Source organism: Oryza brachyantha, chromosome 4 (assembly GCF_000231095.2).
Source record: "Oryza brachyantha chromosome 4, ObraRS2, whole genome shotgun sequence".
Lineage (NCBI taxonomy): Eukaryota > Viridiplantae > Streptophyta > Magnoliopsida > Poales > Poaceae > Oryza > Oryza brachyantha.
The window spans coordinates 10933372-10955829 of record NC_023166.2 but is presented as its reverse complement, the minus strand read 5'-3'; the positions used below and the strand labels follow the sequence as shown (position 1 = coordinate 10955829).

The 22458-nt window shown below is 40.4% G+C and overlaps 1 protein-coding gene and 1 long non-coding RNA gene across 5 annotated transcripts; both read right to left on the bottom strand.

Moving 5' to 3' along the window:
• Nucleotides 1-6082: 6082 nt before the first annotated feature.
• Nucleotides 6083-14775, bottom strand: LOC107303974. Of its 4 annotated transcripts, XR_001550006.2 has the most exons (6): nucleotides 14559-14775; nucleotides 11632-11690; nucleotides 9410-9500; nucleotides 9151-9230; nucleotides 8965-9056; nucleotides 6083-6407 (listed from the first exon to the last, which is right to left on the bottom strand). It is a non-coding gene; the product is annotated as an uncharacterized LOC107303974 (long non-coding RNA). The 4 variants fall into 4 exon arrangements; XR_001550008.2 differs by lacking the exon at nucleotides 9151-9230; XR_001550007.2 differs by lacking the exons at nucleotides 9151-9230; nucleotides 9410-9500.
• A 2166-nt stretch (nucleotides 14776-16941) lies between these two features.
• LOC102715292 (amino-acid permease BAT1 homolog) lies at nucleotides 16942-20981 on the bottom strand. The gene is made up of 6 exons (XM_006652244.2): nucleotides 20815-20981; nucleotides 20405-20587; nucleotides 18904-19023; nucleotides 18469-18660; nucleotides 18063-18368; nucleotides 16942-17953 (listed from the first exon to the last, which is right to left on the bottom strand). Exons 1-6 carry the CDS (start codon nucleotides 20893-20895, stop codon nucleotides 17258-17260), a joined length of 1578 nt encoding a protein of 525 aa, XP_006652307.1. The 5' UTR covers nucleotides 20896-20981; the 3' UTR covers nucleotides 16942-17257.
• Nucleotides 20982-22458: the final 1477 nt, after the last annotated feature.

Here is a 22458-nt window from a genome sequence, read left to right as displayed (position 1 = left end):
GTATTTGATAAATATACATCGCCCTTGCCTTAACAACATAAGTATATATCGAGCTCTCTTCATTCTTCCGCTGGGGTATCTCTTTGTTCAGGAAATATTAGGGAGGTAGGAGGGGTACCTTGAGAGAACCCTGTTTTGATATACTAATAGTTGTACATATAGAGGTAGACCGTAGAAATATACTCCTTTCATTTTAAAAATATTAATCTCTAGACCTATGTCCAGATTCCTAGCAGAAGGCCAAATGCCACCCACATGATCTTTTTTCTTCGACTAGGGAGGGAGTAACAACCCTGAAATACAAAGTCAGTTTCCTCGCAGAAGGCCAAATGCCACCCACATGATCTTTTGACTCGATTAACGCGGGAATGAGTTTGCTAGTATTAATTTGCAGCATAGATTATACGTTTTTTTCTTTTGGCTCGAGGCTTTTCCTAATGGCAATCGAGCAGCAATGCGTGCGTGCAAAAAAAAAAGATTTGGAGCTAAGGGTGTTAGTAGGCCGGCCCACCAACTCACTTATAGGCCAATTAAACGTACGGGTAGTCCATTGGATTACCCACTTAATTGGCTTATAACCGGATTCATGGGCCGGTCCATTTACACCCCTATTTGGAGGGGACATCTGAGTTCTCCATCGTCTCCTCCGACGTCCGCCTGCTTGATCGTGTTCACGCGTGTCGTGTTATAAACTTGGCTCATGACGATGCACCATTTGCAACTTCTTTTTAGAGAAGGATATTTGCAACATTTGCAACCTGCAACGCGGTACGAGTCAAGAACGAAGCAGCAGCAACGATCGGTTCATTCTTGGGCTTGGCCGGCATGCGTTCAGCTCGCCTTCTCCCGCCCCTCGCCGTCGGTCGTCGCCATAGCCGTCGCGTCGCTCGGTGTCAGGGCGGACGGTGGTCAGCGCGTGGTGGTCTTCAACCACACCTGCTTGGCCGCGGGACGCGGAGCTCCTCTCCACGCGGTCGATACAAGATATATCACTTCACAAGCATTCAATTTTAAATTTAATTTCTATAAATTCTCAAAAAAAGAATAAATTAAAATGAAACTAGTATGTGTATATTCACCGTTAAATTTATTATTTTTATTACAACTTATAGAAGTCGAATTTAAACTAACATGTGTGTTTATAGACTAACATATCTCATATTCTGTCAATATTTTTAATAAGTATTTAGGTGACATGCAAGTAAGTGAAAATATTTTATCCAGTCATACGTATATATGTGTTTTTTTGCCATTCTTGAAAAGATACTCGGAAACACCATATTTTTTTTAATGAAAAAAATTGGTATGTATCAAAATTTTACGCTAGAAATTTAATATTTCTATATACTTTCTCAAGAACCATAAAACCTCTCTATGTATATTCATACAAGTATAAGTGCATTGTCTGTCTCTCGTATTGTTACCTTACCCTTTATAATCAATCATATGTATTATTCAAAAAGCCTCTATACATCGAGCGAACCGATATGGATTGCTCACCCCATCTGTTGTTGCTTAATTTTGAATTTTAACTTTAAATTTAAAGTTGATTTTAAGGTTTTTTTATCGTAGTTAATTTTTTACTCTGGCTTTTAAATTGTTATGAACATGTATATAAATTTTTTATTCGTAAATTATTTTCAGATTACAAATATGCAGTTTAATTTTTTTCATGAAAAAATCAAACAATCACCCCTGCTGTCTCCTGGCCATTATGTTAGTTCGCTTTCAAGTTGTAGTATCCAGAAGAACTCATCCCTGCAGATGTTGCAGAGTGACTTGTACATGTTCCATGACCATAATATATTGCATTCACTTCAGTATCCTATATATTATGCACTATCTACCAGATTCAATTCATTTGTTGTTCACAGACTCTGCACTGCATAGGTATCTATATACTCTAGAGCTCTGAACAAAATGTTCAAGAGGTTCAAGCTTCTGATATATAGTTTCTGTAGCTGTGTGACAAAGAGGGTGAGCCAAGAAGAGGAAGAGAGACTCTAAGAGCAGTAGGAATGGGAACATGAAGGAAAGCCTAATTAAGCTCTAACTCTAGGTGTTGGAGATTTAATACGATGATTTTCCTGATGCCTCCCATTCCTATAGTTCTTAGGTGCTCGTTCCTCTTACTTTCGGCTAACACCAATTTAGTAGAGAAAACAAAACGTATCTATACCCATATTTAGATGTAGACAGTGAGTCGGGAAGAGGAAGAAAGAGGGTCTAAGAATGGTTGGAATGGGAACATGGAGGAAAATCTAAACCCTTTTCCATCATTAGGTGGAGATTTGGCTGTGTTTCCCAATGCCTCTCATTCCTATTATTCTTAATCACTTGTTCCTCTTCCTTTTGACTTGCTCAATTGTTTAAGCAGAGAAAACAAAAAAGGGACATTAGATTATGGTAATTTTATAGTGAATCATGAATAACAAGAAAAAAATGGAGTGTAGGGGATCTAATATTTCCTATCTAGCACCTTCAAAAGAGATTGGTTAAAAAATGAAAAACTCCTGCATTTCAAAACAAGCATAAAAATTCTGCATATTCCCCTACAATCTTGAAGACATATTCATATTTGATAACATCTAAAATGGCATGTGATTTTTTTTGAAGCATAAATGACACACACTCATCATTAGTACTCCTGTGATGGGATCATAGTTAAGATAGATAATGGAGTAAAAAATACACCTGCTGTGACTAAGCACCTTGGCATAGAAACGTGGATGCATGACGTCTAACTTAAAATGTAAATAGTAAGAATTTCTAGATTCAAATTCAGTACCACAATACAATTATTTCTACACTATTTCCCATGATTTTAATCATTCCAATGATTCTAGAGCCAATCAGATGCTTGGAAAGAATCTAATCAATTTAAAATTTAAAAATTCACCACTAAAATGAATAAAAGATAATCTTTTGACATCTTCTTAAGCTATTATAAATAACCTAGAAATGCTTATATTTTAAAATGGAGATAGTATATATATCAGCACTTTAACAGCCACAATATGCAAAATGATTCGAATGGAATGTTCAGTGAACCATAAAACAACCAGATGAACAAGCACATATTAGCATTGCATTTTAACTCAGTCAGAAACAGAACGGCAGTGCCTATATATATCATTATATGCTTCTCACCAAAATTGAAAGGAAAGTATTTGAGTCAATTAATACCTCTTAAACTTTGCAGAGGCGACATGATGCTCTTCAGGATTCCTTCATTTCCCTTTTCTTCATGCATTCAAATTAGTTGACTCCATAGCTGAAGGCCTGAAAACCAACGTGTACAGAGTGAATCAACGCGTACAGCAACAAGAAAAAGGAAGAAAGCTTTACTGGGATGCTCATGAAGGAAGAAAATGAAAATGCGTTTCACCTTCTTGCTCTCTTTTTTTGGAAAAATAGTTCATTGTAGTGTCACCATGTATTTATCAAATGGATCGATATTAAGGGTTATTTATTGATGCTGTGATGCACATTTTTACCTTTCTGGTACCGCAATATGTACCGGGAGGTACAAATACCGGACGGTACTTAACTAAATCCAACCGTCCACTGGTAAAGGGTAGGATTGGGATAGAAAATCGTCATTGTGTCGCTCGTAATCTGCCCCTGCACGGCCGCATCGTCTCTTCCCTGCCTTCCTGGTAGAGTGCGGCGCCGCCTCCACTCGTCACTGCGTTGTTGCGGCCGCCACCAGCACCACCGTGACCAAGCGACGCCCAGCAGCAGAACCGCCTCGTCGCCACGCCCGCCACCACCGTGCCCAGCATGAACCGCTCGCCTCCGACGCCGCCAACACCACCTCGCTGATGAGATCATGGGCCTGGGAAAGAAATATTCAATCTGTCTCCATGCCGGGATTCTTTCATGTAATGTTCTCCCACACAGTTGTGTTCAGCTGATTATATAAATCCTCTACTGGTTACTAACACCTGATGTGGCCATTACAGAATGCTCAAGAAAATAACGGTCTCTTTCTTGTGGTTGTGCCACTGTCAACACTGTCGAACTGAGTGAAAGAATTTCAATATTGGCTTATGTGAGAAATCGTGCTAGCAGAGAGGAAACAAATGGAGTTCCAGAAAATATGATGGCTGAGCTGATGGAAAATATCAAGGAAGAAATTGAAGATTTGCCCTCAGAGTTTGCCTGTCCAACCAAGAAAGCAAATATTTCAATTTCTGAACTTCTTGATAATCTTCAGGATAGAAGTGCCTCCTCTGTTGGAACACCATTTTTGGTTCGTGTTTTGTTCTGCCTTTTTTTTGGTGGGTGGGGGGAGTCAACTTGTATGTAAGTAAATATTATTTCAATGCAGTCCCAAGTCCCAACTTCGAAGAGAACACTGATAATTATTTTCCACTTATTCACTGAAATATATCTGCATGTTCACATTTATTTTATTTACGCTGCTATGTAGCAGAGCTAGTTATTATGGACGGATGCAGCAGATTCTGCAGATGGAGAAAGATAGGCATGCTGAATTCCTAAGAGAGTTTAACAGAGAGTAAGATTGTTTAGGTGGGCCGGGAACCGCCTCGCACTGCCGCCGTTGCCTCGCTTCCGCCGACCAGGACGACCGCGGCTGCCACCACCTCCCCGCCGGCCTGCACCACCGCGACCGCCGTTACCTCCCGTCGGCCGCCACCGCCTCACTTCCGCCGCTCGGGACCACCGACCGACGCCAGCTCCCCGCCGCACCAGCCGGGACCACCGCGACCTCCGCCACCTCCCCGCCGGCCGCCACCGCCTCGCTTTCGCCGGCCAGGAACCGCCTCGCACTGCCGCCGCCGCCTCCCTTCCGCCGGCCAGGAACACCGCGGCCGCCGCCGCCTCGCTTCCACGGTTCAGATCGGGAGCACTCGCCAGTTCGCCCTCCCCTACGCCTTCCACCCTTCTATGGGATCCGGTACAATAAGATGGGTAATTTTGTATCTAGAGGTACCAGCTAATTTTTCACCATCCGATTCATATGTACGAGCGGTTGAGGGAAATGTACCTGCTGGATTGGAGGAATTCTCTACCATATATGGAGTTAGTTGGCGAGCTAAATGCATTGGCTGTGCAATTCTTTGATTTTGATCTTGGATCCATAAATATAAAGAAGAAATCGGAGAAAATATTAGCAGAACTTTCATGTATAAATACAAATGAAATACAATTTATCAACAAGCTTTTTTCAACGAAGTAACCAATAAATTAACAACCCACTCTTCACCCTTTTGCTTATAAGCCGGTGACAAAATTTAAATATTAAAACTTACTTTTAGAGTTGATTTTTTGGGGTGTTTCCATCATAGTTCATTTTTTTAATATTTGCTTTTTAATCGCTAAGGACACGTACATAAAATTTCACCTATAAATTATTCTTTGGTCACTAATAAGCCGTTAAGGCTGTGCAGTTCCTTGATTTTACAAAGAGGATTCACCTCAACTGCAGAAGCAAGAAAAGGAACTTGTCCTGTACTTTGCACTCTCATTCGTAAGGAGCCCCGGTAAATGCATTGCCAATAGTCCCACTGTCACTGAATGCTATGGCCTGCTAATGCATCACCAATTCACCATCCAGGCATTCACTACAGTAAAGGCTCTATATATACTCCAGGCTCCCTCCATGTAGTAGCATCCCAGAAGAAAGCGAGCTAGGAAGAGGAAGAAAGAGAGAATCTCAGAATTGTAGGAATGAGAACATGAAGGAAAGCTTAAGCACTAGTGTCCGCTCTAATATTGGAGGTGGAAACCGAGATTCATGTTTTCCGAGATTCATGTTTTCCTGATGCCTCTCATTCCTATGGTTCTTAGGTACTCCTTCCTCTTCCTATGGGCTTGCGTGATCTGCCTGAGCAAATTTTATAGCATGCCGGGAAGAGTAAGAAATTGAGTCTCTAACAGCAGTGGGAATGGAAACATTGAGGAAAGTCTACATTGTCTTATTCTCAACTAGAATTGGGGTGAAGATAATGCTTTTGTGCTTTCCTAATGCCTCCCATTCCTATTGTTGTTAGATGCTCCTTTCTCTTCCTTTTGGCTTGTGCAAAGAATATGTTTGAGATCCATGAATCAGATGTGCCTAACCTTGATTAGAATATATTCAAATTTTGGAAAGAGAAAACACAAAGTTAACAATCAAATCTTCTACAGTGTGTATATTGAACCAATTACACATCCATCATAAGTTCTAATTAAACTCTCACACTCTGCATTAATGCATTATTCAACATGGTACAGAGTAGCCCTTTTTTTCATGCTAAAAGGATGCATAATACTGCATAGCAAGTTCAGAATATGAAATCCTGCAAAACAGCTCAAAGCGCAAACTTTTGATACAGCTCACCAACCTAAAGCCGTATCGTGAACTGCTGATGTTTGTACACATTGCTCGCTGATCATTCCTGCAAGTCATTGTAACCATAAAAATCTGAAGTAGTTAACAGTGTATCATATACACAACTTCAGTCATGCTTGGTGACTTGGTGGGAACCTTACCATAGTGTAAATATAAATTCAAATCGCCACTGGAATGTAACTAGAATTCAAGCACATGTTAAAAACCTTTGGAAAGAAAGGATTTTTCAAATTTTCCAATATCAAGCCATCAAATAGGCACCGGCAATTATTAGAGTGTCGCTCCATTCAACATCACAAGCCTGTTTTCATTTTCACTAGAGTGTGGATTAGCAAGAGGACTGAATGCCAGTGGCACTGACATGCTTGCTACTTCTGCTCTAGGTCCAGCATTAGGCAGCCTCAGTTAATTAGCAGCATCACAAGACCGATTCCATCTACATGCCCAACCAATCTAAATGTCGACTTGTCATCAATACATGTTGAAACTGGCCTATTGTAGTAAAATCAACTTTAGTCTGAATATTGTGTTATATCATGTTGAAGTGAACAGGAAACATGTTGGATGTGATATTTTAGTTGCATGCGTGCATGCTCATTGGATTGATGATCAGTAAAATCTGTACAAATATATTACTCCTTCCATTTTCATAATTCTTGTCGTTTTAAACAAGGGTGCGGCCAAACTTTTAAAACTTGGACTATTAATAACCTTTAAAATATGTAGTTTGAAATTACTAGGGTAACATGTATAGATGAGTCATAAAGTATAATTTAATAATAAACATTTATTTATTTAATGTATATGTTTTAATAGAAAATTATAGTCAAAGATAGATTTAAAAGATCATGTTGTTGTCCAAAACAACAAGATTATCAAACTAGAGGTAGTAGGTAATTTAATTGATCAAATTTCTTGAAGTTCGAATCTATCACATCCCAAAGTTGTAAGGTCAAACTAGTGCTTTCATTCGTTGGCCTAATTTTGTACTCTATTACACTACAGACTTTGCTTGTACATGGATGTTTTAGAATAACAAGGCAGTGCCCCCGTTCCATTGAAACTGAATTATTTTAGTTACACAAGGATAAGAGTATTCTCCTTTCAATTTATTTTTTCCTTGTGTTCTGCATCATCTTTGGTCAAGATCCTACAAGGACCACAAAGTCAGATGTGCATATCTCTATTGCCTCTTGCATCCTCCTGAGGTGTAGATGCAAAGCTTCAGGTCACGACTAAGCTGACAGCTTTGCATACTTTGATATGCAAGGACAGAAGATCACCTCCCTACAACCACAATTGCTGATATACATTTACAGCACACAATTTATGGCCCCAACTTCCATCCCTGATATTCCCTACGGTGCACCATGCAAGAGTGCTCGTTGCTTATATATTTCTCCATAGCACAGGCCAATGGTCTATATATACTCACACAGATTATAGTTTCTAAGTCCTAATAAAATTCGAGGACTCGGTAGTAGGGACTAGGGAGGGTGAGCCAGGGAAGAGGAAGAATGAGAGGGTTCAAGAGCAGTGGGAATGGGAACATGGAGGAAAGCATGAGCTCTGAATTTCCTTCAAAGGAGATCCGGCTTTGCGTTTTCCTGATGCCTCCCATTCCTATTGTTCTTGGGTGCTCCTTCCCCTTCCTTCTTGGTTTGCACATTGGTCTTAGTAGGAAAAAGGCCCTGCAATTTGGGTGATGTGACCTTGACAGTGAGCTTGGGAAGAGGAAGAAGGAGGTTCTAAGAGTTGTAGGAATGGGAACATGGAGGAAAGTGCAAGCTCCATGTATGTGAAGGCTTGGTTTGCAACTTTCCCAATGCCTCCCATTCCTACTGTTCTTAGGTGCTCCTTCCTCTTCCTTTGGTCTTACAAAAAAAATTTTAGGACTAGTGTATGCTTTGGTTGTTCAAGCAACAGAATCCAAATTTCATTTAATTCAGCATGTTTTGCATACCTTTTGCATGTCTAATCCAAATTTTGTATGATGGCATAGCCTGTTTTAGTGTCTATCTACTAAAATAATGACACACGTAAAAGTAAATTTTGATTGTGCTGGAATAAATCCATGAAAAGGCAAGATGCATAATCATGGGATGGTTAGATGATCGAAAAATCCTGCTAAATTCAACGAAGAGCACTTTTTTTTTTGCTGGAAACATGTAGGTGCACATGTTTAACTCTTGTTACAGTGTGACTATTCCGTGATCAAGAAAAATAATTGGTTTAGAACACTTGTGAAGAATGATACTTTGAGCAAACAATAAAGAAACATAATAGAACAGTGCACGTATATTGAACACTAGAGATCATTTGTAGAAGTCTAATACTAACTTAGAACTTAATTGCTTTAAATCAACTCAAATTGCACAATGAGATACCCTATCAAGAAATACGGCAAGATGCATAGCAAGCAAAAAATGGACACGATCTATTGTACAATGGTGAAACAGGAATTTAGTTATGAAATATGATTTCTTTTGTTCTAAACAGGGAACCGTAGATTCCACATCTTGTGCATAAGTTATTTTTAAAGAAAATATACAGTTGGTGTTTTTCCTGTTATTTTCCTCTAGTGAGAGAGAAACCGAACTGACCACATGCCACTCTTGGAAAATTCCTTATTAAGCCTGTCCTGGATACAAGATGCATCAGCAGATGAATGCACAGCTGAAGGGCACCATTTTATCTGAAAACGCATAAAATGCCACATATTTGTCACTAGTTTTTTCACAACAAAATTAGATCAGAAATGTTGTAACTAGAGTGTAAACTGAAAATACCATCCACTGTTGAATGGCATGTGGGATCCAAGGACACATGTTTGTTACACTGACAAGGTGGTATCATTCAATTCTGTGACCTTTGAGATGGTAGCACCACATTAGAAAGATTACAGTGAGAACATATTTGGAGCTTCAATTTTTTTTTCATTTCCAACAGAAGCACAATGATTGCTATTGTCTTTCTTTATCTACAAGATAATTGTAATCCCAAAAATTCCTTATACATTCTGGTTAAGTGGAGCACAAGCTAGGGTACCTGATGTGCTTCAAGATTCCTCATTCATCCTGCTTATTTCGAATTAAGCATGTCCTAGCAATACTAGGCGCTTCAGTAGATGCTCGTATGGCTGAAAACAATATGCCCATGCCGAATCAACATAGAATAAATTTGGAAAATACCAACGCAAGCACGTGTTCTTACTGGAGATTGTATTATGTGTTTCCTGATGTTATCTCAATTTGTAATATCAGATTGCTGTATTGATCTATGTGACGTGCTGCTTAACTGTTGTTAGTCAACAAAATATTTGCTGGGCCATTTGCTCCATGGGGTAAACATATATAGTGCACTCCTTCATAAACTATATTTTATCTAGGGTCATAGCAGAATCAATTCCTTGTACTGCTTTGTGATTAATCAAATTAAACTCACAAGTCATTGACATTTGGTATTCACTTGTTGACTGGCCCAGGAAAAGTGAAATGATTGTGCACGGAACCAGCAATTAGGTCTATGAGAGGCCATCCCAGCAAAAACAAAATGAAGTATCCTCCTCCCTTCTCTCGTTCTTATTTAGAGTATGAGTGAATGCATCGATCCTTTTCTTACTCTTTCAGTAAATGCACGACCCAAGGTTACAATCTTGCAGAATTTTTATACATGCATTGAAAAAGCACCCTCTAGTTCACATCCATCAATGTCCTACCATCACAGTAAGTTCATGTGGCCCACTGTCATTGACTTCTGTATTGTGTGGTGCACCATGCACTAGGTGTGCTCACTAATTTGCTCATAGGACAATGCAGTCTAGAGCACTTCACTATATGCTTATATATACCACAGAATGCCCCAGGCATTTTTCAACAGCTCCGAGTCTTATTATTGAAGTTGTGAAGTTCTGGGGCTGAGGGTGAGCAGGGAAGAGGAAGAAAGAGAGTTTCTAAGAGCGATGGGAATAGGAACATAGAGGAAAGCCAAAAGCAGAATTTTCTCCTCCAGGGTTGGAGGTAGAGATTTGCTTTGTGTTTTCCCGATGCCTCCTATTCCTACTGATCTTAGCTACTCCTTCCTCTTCCTTTTAGCTCACACAATTATTTTAAGAGAGAAATACAGAAGTGCCAATGCATATGTTTAGATGATGAGGTATTGGAAGTGAATCAGGAAGAGGAAGAAAAGAGGGTCTGAGAGCAGTGGGCATGGGAACATGGAGGAAAGCACAAACTCTTCATTGCCTCTAGATCTAGGGGCTGAGATTTGGTTTCCATGTTTTCCTGATGCCTCCCATGCCTATTGTCCTCATATGCTCCTTCCTCTTCCTTTTGGTTCACGCAAAATTTTAGTGGAGGGAGTGAAAAATATCCAATCACATCTCTCGATAATGAGGCTTTGGGACTTGAGAGCGAGTCGGGAAGAGGAAGAAAGAGAGACTAAGAGCAATAGGCATGGGAACATGGAGGAAAACATACACTTTTCTTCCCCTCTAAAGTTAGAGGTTCAAATTTGTTGGGTGTTTTTCCCAATGCCTCCCATGCCTACGGTTCTTAGGCACTCCTTCCGCTTCCTGTTGGCTTGCAGTCTTGCACAAATTTCTTAGTTGAATGAAAACAAAATACGACTAGGGTTGTTCTTATTTTTGTCACCATATATAAATCACACATATGTAGAGATGGTCTCTGAATCTTGGTTCAGCTTGTAGTAGGGAGGGTGAGCCAGGGAAGAGGGGGGGAACGAGAGGTTTCAAGGGCAGTGAGAATGGGAACATGGAGTAAAGCATGAGCTCCTTGCTCTAAAATTTCTTCAAAGGAGAGTCAGCTATGTGTTTTTCTAATGCCTCGTATTCCTATTGTTCTTGGTTGTTCCTTCATTGCAGCTTTCTCAATGACTCCTATACCTATCGCTCATAGGTGCTCCTTCCTCTTCCTTTGGTCTTACAAAATGTAGAACTGACGCTTTGGTTTCAGGTATCAGAGTCAAAATTTCATTTACTTCAGTATGTTTTTCTTACCTTTTACATGTCTGATCCAAAGTTCAGATGATGCCATAGCCTAGTTTAGTTAACTTTTGGCTGTTTAGGAATATAAGATGTTTACATGATTTTTTAGGGTGTGCTTCAAAGTGCTGGTGGACAATGGATGAAATTGAGTTATGACAATTATTCAAGGGCATGAACAAATTAAATATTAAAAGTTGATAAGTTGATAAAGATATGTTTTCTAAGAAATGTTGGTGAAGAAAGTATATTTTTGCAAAAATCATACCATTTAGGAGATTTGAGATTGGGAAGCGTGTCCACGATAATCTGTCATTGGTCAGCTGCCTGAAAGGGATGTGCCCAAGAATATTACTAAATTACATGAGGAGCACACTTTTTATTAACAACATAGAGATGTATGTATTTATTTCATGTTATAGTAGCTCTTATGAGAAAAATACTTGGAGCAAACAATGGAGAGAAACATAACAGAACAGTACATGCATCAGCATCATGAATACCGGAGGCCATTTGTAGAAAGTCAATAGCAACTGCTCCTAATCCTAGTAAGATTACACAGGCCATGGTGCAGCAAGCAAATGGGCTCTAAATTTCTCATTTATTAGCAAGTGGGTAAGTAAGGTAACAGTGAGAAATCATATCTTGAGCTCCCAACTTTCTACGCTCCAGTGAGATTGCTATCATTATCTATCAAGTACAATAAGATCCCTATCAAGAAAATGCATGACACGATGGCAAGGCATACCAAGAACAAATGGACACAGTTTCTTGTGAAACGGTGAAACATGAATTTAGTTATGATTTCTTTTAGCTCTCAAAACAAGGGCTTGTAGATTCCCAATAGGGGTTTTCCCTACTGTTTCCCTAGAGAATGGGATCCAGAGACTAAGCTAAAGCTAACGAAGTGCTGCTCTTCAAAAGATGCTTTAACATATGAATGCACAACTTGGGGGGGGGGGGGGGGGGATAGCATGTGGAATCCAATGACACATGTTCATAGCACTTTGGTTGGGTGGTATCATTCAACCCAAAGACCTTTGCTTGGCAATGGTAGTACGATTAGCAAGATTATATTGAGAACATATTTGGAGCTTTGCTAGGCAGCACAAGAATAGTGAAAAGACCTGTTTGTACATTTCTAAAATAAATTTTGCCTCAAATGGTCAGATGGTAATGGAAATGATTTCTAATACTACTCTTTCTTTAGATTCACAAAATACTTTTGATCATCTCTTCTATACAGTGGTTAAGCAGAAGCTGAGCAAACTATTCGATGTTTCTCAAAATTTCTCACTTTTCCAGGTCGATAGGAATCAAACCTGTCCCAGAAATACTAGATTCTTCATTATGTAAACACATAGGTGAAATTGGTACTTTGTGCTACTCAGTGCATACATTGACTTGTGTCGAATGACCATAAAATTATGATGCGATGTTTTGGTCTTTAAAGGAATTGAGTTCGGACCCACCAGCCAACTGAGCTCATACTTACATGACGTGTGCTTTGCTTACATGGAGATTGTAATGTTCATGGGCAAACGGATAGCATCATAAATTGTGGCAGATCATCTTTAATTGTGAGAAAATGTTTGCTTGGTTCTGGTGATCCTACACCATATGCACTATTAACTTTTTCCTCCACCCAACTATCATTATCAAACAATCAAAATGAATTCATGCTTTAGCTTCCTTCCTTCCTTCTGCAAATGCATGGCTCACATTTAATGATTAATTTTGCAAGGCTCAAAACCAAGGACTACCATGTCAGAATTTTTACATCAGCATATGCAAAGATGTGCTGATGTATTCATTGCATGGGTTCTACATTAGCAATAGATGGTCTATGGCCCACTGTCACTGACTGATGTGTGTTATAGTTCATTACAACGTGTGTGTACTCATTGCTTCCTGTAATTCCTGTACATTATACATTCTAGGTGCTTCACATGATGTCTATATATATATATTTCAACACCATAGACATCATCAACAATTCATGAACTCAATCAGAAACTTTTGGAGCCTTTGGTCCTTAGGATGAGTCAGGAAGGGGAAGAAAGAGGTGTTCTAAGAGCAGTTGGAATGGGAACATGGAGGAAAAATGAGTTATCAATTCCACTTCTATAATTAGAGGTGGATACTTGTCTCGTATTTTCCCGATGCCTCCCATTCCTATCGTTCTTAGGTGTTCCTTCCTCTTCCTTTCATCTCATACATATACTTTAGTAGAGAAAACAAGAGAATATTCATGTTTAGGTTTAGATTATAAGGCAACAAGAGTGAGTCAGGAAGAGGAAGAAAAGAGTATCTAAGCGCAGTGGACATGGGAACATGGAGGAAAGCTCAAACTCTTATTTCCCTTTAAATTAGGGGATCGAGTTGTTTTGGTGTTTTCCCGATGCCTCCCATGCCTATTGTCCTTAGGTGCTCATTCTTTTCCCTTTGACTCACACAATCAGCTTAGCAAATATAATACAACATTATCATGTAGTTTAGATGATGAGGCCCTGAAGGCGAGTGGGATGAGGAAGAAAAAGAGCACCTAATAGCATTGGGCACGGGAACATAGAGGGAACGCTTCAAGTATTATTTTTCTAAAAAGTTAGGGGTCAGAATATGTGTGTTTTTCCAATGCCCCCCATGCCTATTGTTCTTAGATCCCTTCCTCTTTCTTTTGGCATGAAGAAAAGTAATCAAAGAAACAAGGGAAATAGAGGATTTGCCGGTTGCCACTACGAAAATTGGAAGTTGAGAATATTCCAATGGAGATAGCACTGTGTAAACCCTCAAGTGTAATATTTTTCAGGTGCCAGATTCTCGATTTTTACTGAATAAAAGGCAGCTTCAAGGTTCAGTTAGTTTCAGCATGAATCATGGGCAGAACCACATTACGACAGTTTAACACTTCAATTCTAACAACAAAATATTAAATTGAGTACGTTCCTATCACTCTAGCTCCCACAACATTTATCCAAAAGCTACTTAGCTACAGTGCTCCACTGCTGAGTGAGTTGAGTTTTCTCCTAAGACGGTGACCAGCCTGATCTAACACGATTCCACGATTTAGGCTATTGTATGTGCATACAAAAAAACAAACGGATCGTTTCTAGTAGATCCAGTCACACAAGCATTTGCATTGCATTTTTTTTTTACTAGTTGCAGAAGAGGAGGAGCTGAAGAAGAGGCGCTCACGCTCACGGACGGAGCCAGCTCGCCGCCATCCTCGGCCGGCCGGCCGGCCGTTCCTGGAGCGCCTGCACCGTCCTCCGCGCGCCCACCCCTTCCCGCGTGCCCGCGCCGCCTTCCTCCCATACGGCGTGCCGCGTGCACCTCGCTCCACGAGCCGGCGAGCGGCGATCGCGGATCGGAGGCGGAGGACCCCCTGCTCTTCCGCCTCACCTGTGTGTGTCACTGGGGTGGCCCAATTTCGAGGCAAGTGGGCCTAATTGAAGCCCATTCTCGCCGTCTCCTACGGGAATTTCGGTGGCCCTTTCAAACAAAAAGTAAAGTTTATTGAACTTTCCTAAATGTTTGTTATTTAGGACAAAATTTGGTCAATTTTTTAAAATTCTGATAAGAAATTATTTCTTAAATATTTAGTTTAAATATAAAACAAATTATATACATATATTCTACTCGAAAAATACTATCATAATATCATAAACATATTAGATTTTATAAATTTATTTTAACACAAATTTTTTTATTGGAATTTTATAAGTTTGATCAAATCTTGTTCTAAATGATTACATATTTTTGACTGAAAGGGTACTTGTTTTTCCCTTGTGTGTAACACCCTTCAGTCTCCATCCATCTTATCGGAATATTGTGATTCCAATTTTAAATACCATGTCAGATCAAATGATATGGAACAGAGATACATCATAATTGCGAATGTTTTTTTTTCTAATTCCGGTGATCTCCATTCTTGGTTCTTCCATCATATCCATCTAACTGAACATCTGAAACTTAGAGCATATATAATAGCAAGTTATAAGCAAATTATAAATATATTTTAAAAAGATAAGAAGGAGAAAAAAAAAGAAGTAAGCTACTAATTTATAGCCAGCTGCACACGGGCTCCAAAACAAAATATGTGTATGACATGTTAGACCATGCATTGATGTTTTGTAGATAACTATTGTATGAATTGACTATTAAATTAAGTATAGATAAATTAGATATTATAGTTATACTATTGAACTTGCTCTATTGAATCGCTACCTCCGTGGTTGTTTGTTTCCATCCCTAAAACTGAATGAATGCATTGTGTCAGGCTTTCAGCTACCTGACGGCTTTTTAGATATGCAAAGTCGTCAGGAAATCATAGCATATCCTGGTGGCTGGTGTCCTGTGCATGCCTTGCAATGACACTGACAATATAACCCACTGCAATTGACTGGGGAAGGGGGTATTTAGATCGAGAAAAATTTTGGGATAAATGTCAAGTTAAATGTTTAATCGGATGTCAGAAGGAGTTTTCGGATACGAATGAAAAAAACGAATTTCATGGCTAGCCTAGAAACCGCGGGACGAAACTTTTGAGCCTAATTAATCCGTCATTAGCATATGTTGGTTATTGTAGCACTTATGGCTAATCATGAATTAATTAGGCTCAAAAAAATTTGTATCAAGATTTGTTTCGTAACTGTACAATTAGTTTTTTGGTTCATATACATTTAATGTTTTATTTAGATGAAATGTCTAAAAATTCGATGTGATGTTTTTGGAAAAAAAAAATTAGGAACAAAACAAGGCCAAGATGCCTTGCACCATGGAGTAGGTCTGTGCATTGATCTCAATACTGTCCCTGTTACTTCTATATAGAGCCTAGGTTGTTATACGTAGTACCTCAGAAGTTGCATTGTTCAAACATTGCAAAAAAAATCTTAGATCCTGTTTGGATCCACACAATTTTTTTTGTCACTGTCACATTAAATGTTTAGACACTAATTAAAATTATTAAATATAGACTATTAATAAAATCCATCTCATACTCAAGACTATTTCGCGAAACGAATCTAATAAGCCTAATTAATCCATGATTAGTGAATGTGGTGCTACAGTAAATATTTGCTAATCGTGGATTAATTAGCCTTAAAAAATTTGTCTAATGAAATAACATTTATTTATACAGTTAGTTCTGTTATCAGTTTATATTTAATTTCTTCTAATTAACGTCCAAAAGTCCAATGTGACAAGGGAAAAAAAATCCATGAATCCAAACATTCATATATAACTCTTGTAGGTGTAGGTGTGCCTTGGCGGTGAGGTGTAAAAGAGGAAGAAAGAGAGGTTCTAAGAATAATGGGACTGGGAACATACGAGAAAGCATGCGCTCTCTCTTTGTGTTTTCTCGATGCCTCCCATTCCTATCATTCTTAGTTCTCCTTCCTCTTTCTATTTCACTCATGTGATTACAGCATGAGCATCTTAGGCTTAAACACACAATACACAAATTTCAGTTTGATGATGATAAATAGATATGAACGGGTGTACAAGAGCAGTCGGCATGTGAACATGGAGGAAAGCCTAAAAACCGTCTTGGTCCCTAAATCCAACGGGTTTAGAGACATGCTTCGGTGTTTTCCCGATGCCTCTCATGCCTACTGTTCTTAGACGCTCCTTCCTCTTCCTTCGTGCTCACAATATTTTTCTTTGCTCAGCTGTTTCTTCATGATGCTTTGCGTGTTTTTTCTCTTTTCATAACTGTTTCTACATGATGCTTGCATGTTCTGTTCTGAGCGAGTCACACGTATGGCTAATCAAGACAGGAGAAAATACAAGAGAGAGAAAAGAAAGAAACTTCTAATCGATCGAGAGAGTGATTTGATTTGGCTTGAGATTATGATCTGCTGCTAAAAAGGTGAGCTAAACTTGATTGAAGAAAGCTAGACCTTGCCGTTGTTGTCGTCGGGTTTGGCGTGGAGGTCGTCGATGTTCCTGACGGGGCCCTTGAACCACTTGCGGGCGTCGAGCACCCACCAGAGGCCGATGAGGCCGAGGCAGACGCCGAGCGCGACGGGGGCGTAGTTGAAGTTGCCAGCGCTGATCGGGTAGGTGGTCGGGAGGAGGAAGACGGAGCAGGTGTAGCAGATCCAGAGGAAGGCGACGAGGCAGACGGGGCGGCTGGCGCGGCGGAGGTAGAACGGGCCCGGCGAGAAGTCGGCCTCCCGCATCACCATCCGGGCGAAGATGGGCACCGCGTAGCCGCCCACCCACCCAATGGTGGCGATGGAGGTGATCGCCGTGAACACCACGTTGATCCACAGGATGGGCAGGCCCAGCAGCGCGCACACGGCGGCGCACAGCCACACCGCGTTGGCGGGCACCCTGTGCCGCGGGTGGATCCGCCGCCACACCGACGACAGCGGGATCCCCCTGTCCCGGGACAGCGCGTACACCACCCGGGCGGCGCTGGTGGTGATGGAGAGGCCGCCGAAGAAGAAGGAGCCCCAGATGACGAACAGCAGCACGATGGCGCCCGCGGAGCTGTTGTACCGGCCGTGGAACGCGTCGAACAGGATCTGCGCCGGCACGAACGTGCCGGCCGTCTCGTTGCTCGGGTCGAACAGGTAGCCGAAGTCCTGCACACGCACAAAGAGAGCTCATTTCGATCAAGATCACGCTCTCGTTGATCTCCCGCCATTTCTGCTCCAGGCTCGACGGCGGCGGCGGCGGCGGCGAGACAAGTACCTGGATGCTGAAGGTGAGGGCGAGGATGTAGGCCCAGCCGAAGACGGTGATGATGCCGATGCTGGAGAGGATGGCGATGGGGCCGTTCTTGTCGGCGCCCTTGGTCTCCTCCGTCAGGTGCGCCGCCGCGTCGTACCCGTACAGGGAGTACTGGCTCACCAGGAGGGACAGGATGGCCGCGTAGGCGCTGCTGCTGATCCCGGTCACCTCTGGCGCCGTCTCGAAGTGCGTGAACACGTACGACGCCGGCTGCGTCGTATTCGCCACCAGCGGGAGCAGTATCACTATCACAGTGCCACCGATCACCTGCACACACACACACACACACAGAGTATCAAATAATCAAATGCCAGCCTCCTCCAATGGAGCTACTGATCTTGGAAGAACACGGAACGGATTGAGCCACCTGCCACCACATCGAGATGAGGTCGAGGAAGGCGATGACTTCCAACGCGAAGGTGTTGAGCACAGCCCAGATGAAGGTTAGCCCAATGTACATGAGGAGGAACAGCCAGCGAGGCGTCAGGTAGCCGCCGCCTTTGTTCGTGCCGGTGCAGAGCAGAATTATGCTCTGCAATACTTGAGATCCTGCGTATGCCTGAAATGGAACAGACAGGTGGTTTTAGCTATGTAAGAGCTCAGCGTGAGAAATTTAGCATATTGCATTGAATTTTTCGTCCATGGTCGAACTGAAAATCTGTAGCAGAAATGGACAGTGACATTTAATTTGCTTCTTCCTAAGAACAAAGATGGATACTAATGACCAGAAGAGGTAGATAAGCATCAGGCATGTGATTAACCATTTTCTACTACAGAAAGAACAATTGACAAAAGAGCATACCTGTGTACCAATTCCGGCAATAAGACCTATGGCCTCTAACCAAGCACAGCACCAGGACGCCAACGGACCCCAGACTGGACCAGCCAAATGAGCAGCCCAAAAATACAGAGAACCAGTGGTCTGATTTCAAACAGAAAAACAATGTCATCAGTAGGGAGAAAGCATGACAGCAAAACGATCCACTGAAGTTTCAACCATGCCACATTGCTGGGAGTGGATTTTAAACTCTCGAGAGAATATCCCCTCATCTATTGCATGCCATCTAAATAGTTATAAAAAATTTTAAAAATAACAAATTAAACTCTGAATAGTATATATATACTCAGGGTCATATTTGTTATTTTTGTTATGGATTCTAGAAGTTAAAAATAACAAATGATATATCTTATATTAACCTATCTGCATATTTTTTTTAAATTTTTTAATGATTATTTAGATAACATACAATAAACGAAGGGACATCCCCTCGAGGGTTTAGAATACTTTCCCCGCATTGGTACTCAAGAGTCCGAACTGGATTGCAAAAAATACATTGTACTTTCTCTGTTTTATTTTGTAAGATATTTTAACTATATCTAGATTTATTTATGTATAAATATATATGTTTTAGATATTTATTCAAATTTATTAGTATCATTTGTATCTACTTCTTATAATACGAAACGGGGATAATAATAGTTTTTAAACATTGCGTGGATATGATGGGCATGGGCTGATGGCGTGCCTGCGGAGTCTATGCTGTAATATGATATTATTAGGTTCAATGCGCATATGCATGTGAGTAGTCAAGCAGAACAATGGCAGCAGGCAGGCTAGTAATTTAAGATGCAATATTGCTGGAAACAAGCACTAAACAACAAAAAAGCGCCAAGAAAGAGCACTTTTATTCACCCATAGGTAAAACAAATATGTAGTGCTAATGACAAAAAGGTCGTGAAAATTTTATGGTTTCAAACCAACCGTGATCGATTGGTGTATATGTTGACCTAATGTAGTAAGTATTAGTACTGCTTAAAGAATCCAGAAGATAATTAAGTTATGCTATGCGCATGTACACCTTCAATAAACTGAAGGTATGACTCCTGCTTGATGATTACCTGAATTATATGTACCCTCCGAATCTTTCATGATTAGTTTGTCTAGTTTTAAAAGAATATATATGTGAACCATATTTTGTAAGTTAAAAGACAGGTACTTTGCTTCAAACTAACACGAGATATAAAATGAAACTTATTTCCAAAATATAACTCAATTTTGAAATGCTATAACGGGTTGAAAAGGTGAGAATGAGATATAGCAATAAACGTAAATTATCTAAATTTGCTACGAAAATACTCGCAACCAACTATTCCCGTAAAAGGCGTACCATAAGAAATTCAAATATCTAAACAGATCAACTTAATGAACACCAAGTTTTCATAATACGCAACCCAAATAGGAGTTTTTTTTTCTGAACGAAGTTATCCACGGCAAGAAGAACAGCCGAAAGAGGCGTGCTTACGGGGAAGGAAGAGCAGATCTCGGCCATGGCGAAGCCGACGAACCAGGTGAAGAAGGAGACGACGACCCAGCCCCAGACGAGGGAGGCCGGCCCCGTGTACCGCAGGCTGCTCCCGTACAGCGGCGTGATCCCGGTGAACAGCGTCATCGTCGAGAAGGAGATGGCCAGCGTCTTGAACAGAGTCTACAACAACATGGCAGTGTGATCAAACGATCGATGAAAAATGAAGACAACCAAGAGAGAGTAGCATCAAAAATCAAATGTGAAGAAAAGAAAAGGAAAGGAACAGCACGCAAGAAAAATCCAGTGTGAACGGTTCATCACGGGGAGGGAAATTATTCACAAGTTTAGTCAAAATCTCGTCAAAACCAGAGAGAGGGAGAGAGAGAGGGAGAGCGCAGCGTGCGTACCATCTCCCTGCGGAGCTCCTGCTTGTAGCCAAGCTCGTTGAGGCGCTTCTCGCCGGAGTCCACCGCGACTTCCCCGGCCATGGCGGCGACGGGTGACGGACGGGGCCGGCCGGTCGGTCCTCGACTCTGCCTCTCGGTTGCGCGGCGCGTTCCGGACTTCCGGGTGACTGTGCGTCTCTCTCGGGGAACCTGTATGCGTTGAGAAGAGTGCGGCGGGGAAGGATTTCGAGGAAGGGAGGGGACGACGAATCTGTTGATGAGCAGAGAGAGAGAGAGAGAGAGAGAGAGAGAGAGAGAGTTTTCTGCTCGGAAGGGAGGCACAGCTGCGTGCGATTGCGATTTTGGATTGTTCCGTTATATATAGAGCAGAGTGTGACGCTGATGATGTTTCTCTCCTTTGCATTCATACGAGATGTTTAATGCGGGTCTAGATAGGGCTAAAGTTTTTAAAGTCTACGTCACATTAAATATTTAAATACTTATTATAAATATTAAATGTAGACTAATTATAAAACTAATTACAAATGAGAGCTAATTCGCGTGACAAATTTTTTGAGCCTAATTAATCCATAGTTTATGTTTACTGTAGCATCATATAGGCTAATCATAGATTAATTAGGCTCATTAGATTCGTTTCATGAATTAGTCCAAGATTATGAACAGGTTTTATTAATAATCTATGTTTACTATTTATGATAAGTGTCCAAATATCCGATGCGAGAAGACACTGAAGTTTTGTCCATGAAAACAGACCTAACCTATTTAGGGGTTATTTAGTTTGCAAATACAAAAACATCACATCAAAACTTTAAACACACATTTAAATTTAAAGTATTAAACTTAGTCTAATTATAAAATAAATTTTAGATTCCGCCTGGAAACCGCGAGACGAATCTTTTAAGTCTAATTAATCCATCATTAGCATATGTTAGTTACTGTAGCACTTATGGCTAATCACGTCCTAATTAGACTCAAAAGATTCGTCTCAATATTTTCTTCATAACTGTGTAGTTAGTTTTAATGTTTATATATATTTAATGTTTTATTTAAATGTCTAAAAATTCAATGGGATGTTTTTGTAAAAAAAATTAAAAACTAAACAGAGCCTTATAATAGTTGCATGGTTGAAATAAGGAGAGGTGTCACCGTGTCAGGCTGTTGCCGACTGGTCTTGGCTGTTGGGTTGACTAATGGGATTCCCATGTCTTTCCTATCCAGCCTACCCTGATACTGCTGGCTCTTTTGGAATATAGAATTTTGGAGGATTAGTTTTTTATTCTATGAAAATATTTATATATGGTTCTTTTGGAACGAAGTAATGCATCTTCCAAATTTCTTTCAAATTCCTTAGGAATGCCTCCGAACATATGAATTTTGAAGTATTTTCAATATGAGATCTAACTTTTGGGAAAAAAATTGTTGTGTCTATCTCTTTCAATTTCTAGGTTATTAATGTACTCAATCCAATCAATCCAAACATTTATTCTTGTATTTTTCCTGTGTTTATTAAATCTATATGATTTTGAGTTGGCAGGGCACTTTGATCTCATATTTTTCCTATTCATATGTTTTGAGAATGCCTTGGTGTAAAAGTTTGTCCCAGCAAAATTTTACTTTTAAGATTGTAATCCATTAGACTTCTTT

Excerpts from the sequence above, each read along its gene's own strand:
- LOC102715292 (XM_006652244.2), bottom strand. The coding sequence starts at position 20,895 with ATGGCCGGGGAAGTCGCGGTGGACTCCGGCGAGAAGCGCCTCAACGAG. Across the intron at positions 20,588-20,814 it reads AGGAGCTCCGCAGGGAGATG|ACTCTGTTCAAGACGCTGGC; the intron begins GTACGCACGCTG and ends ATGTTGTTGTAG. Across the intron at positions 19,024-20,404 it reads AGATCTGCTCTTCCTTCCCC|ACCACTGGTTCTCTGTATTT; the intron begins GTAAGCACGCCT and ends GTTTGAAATCAG.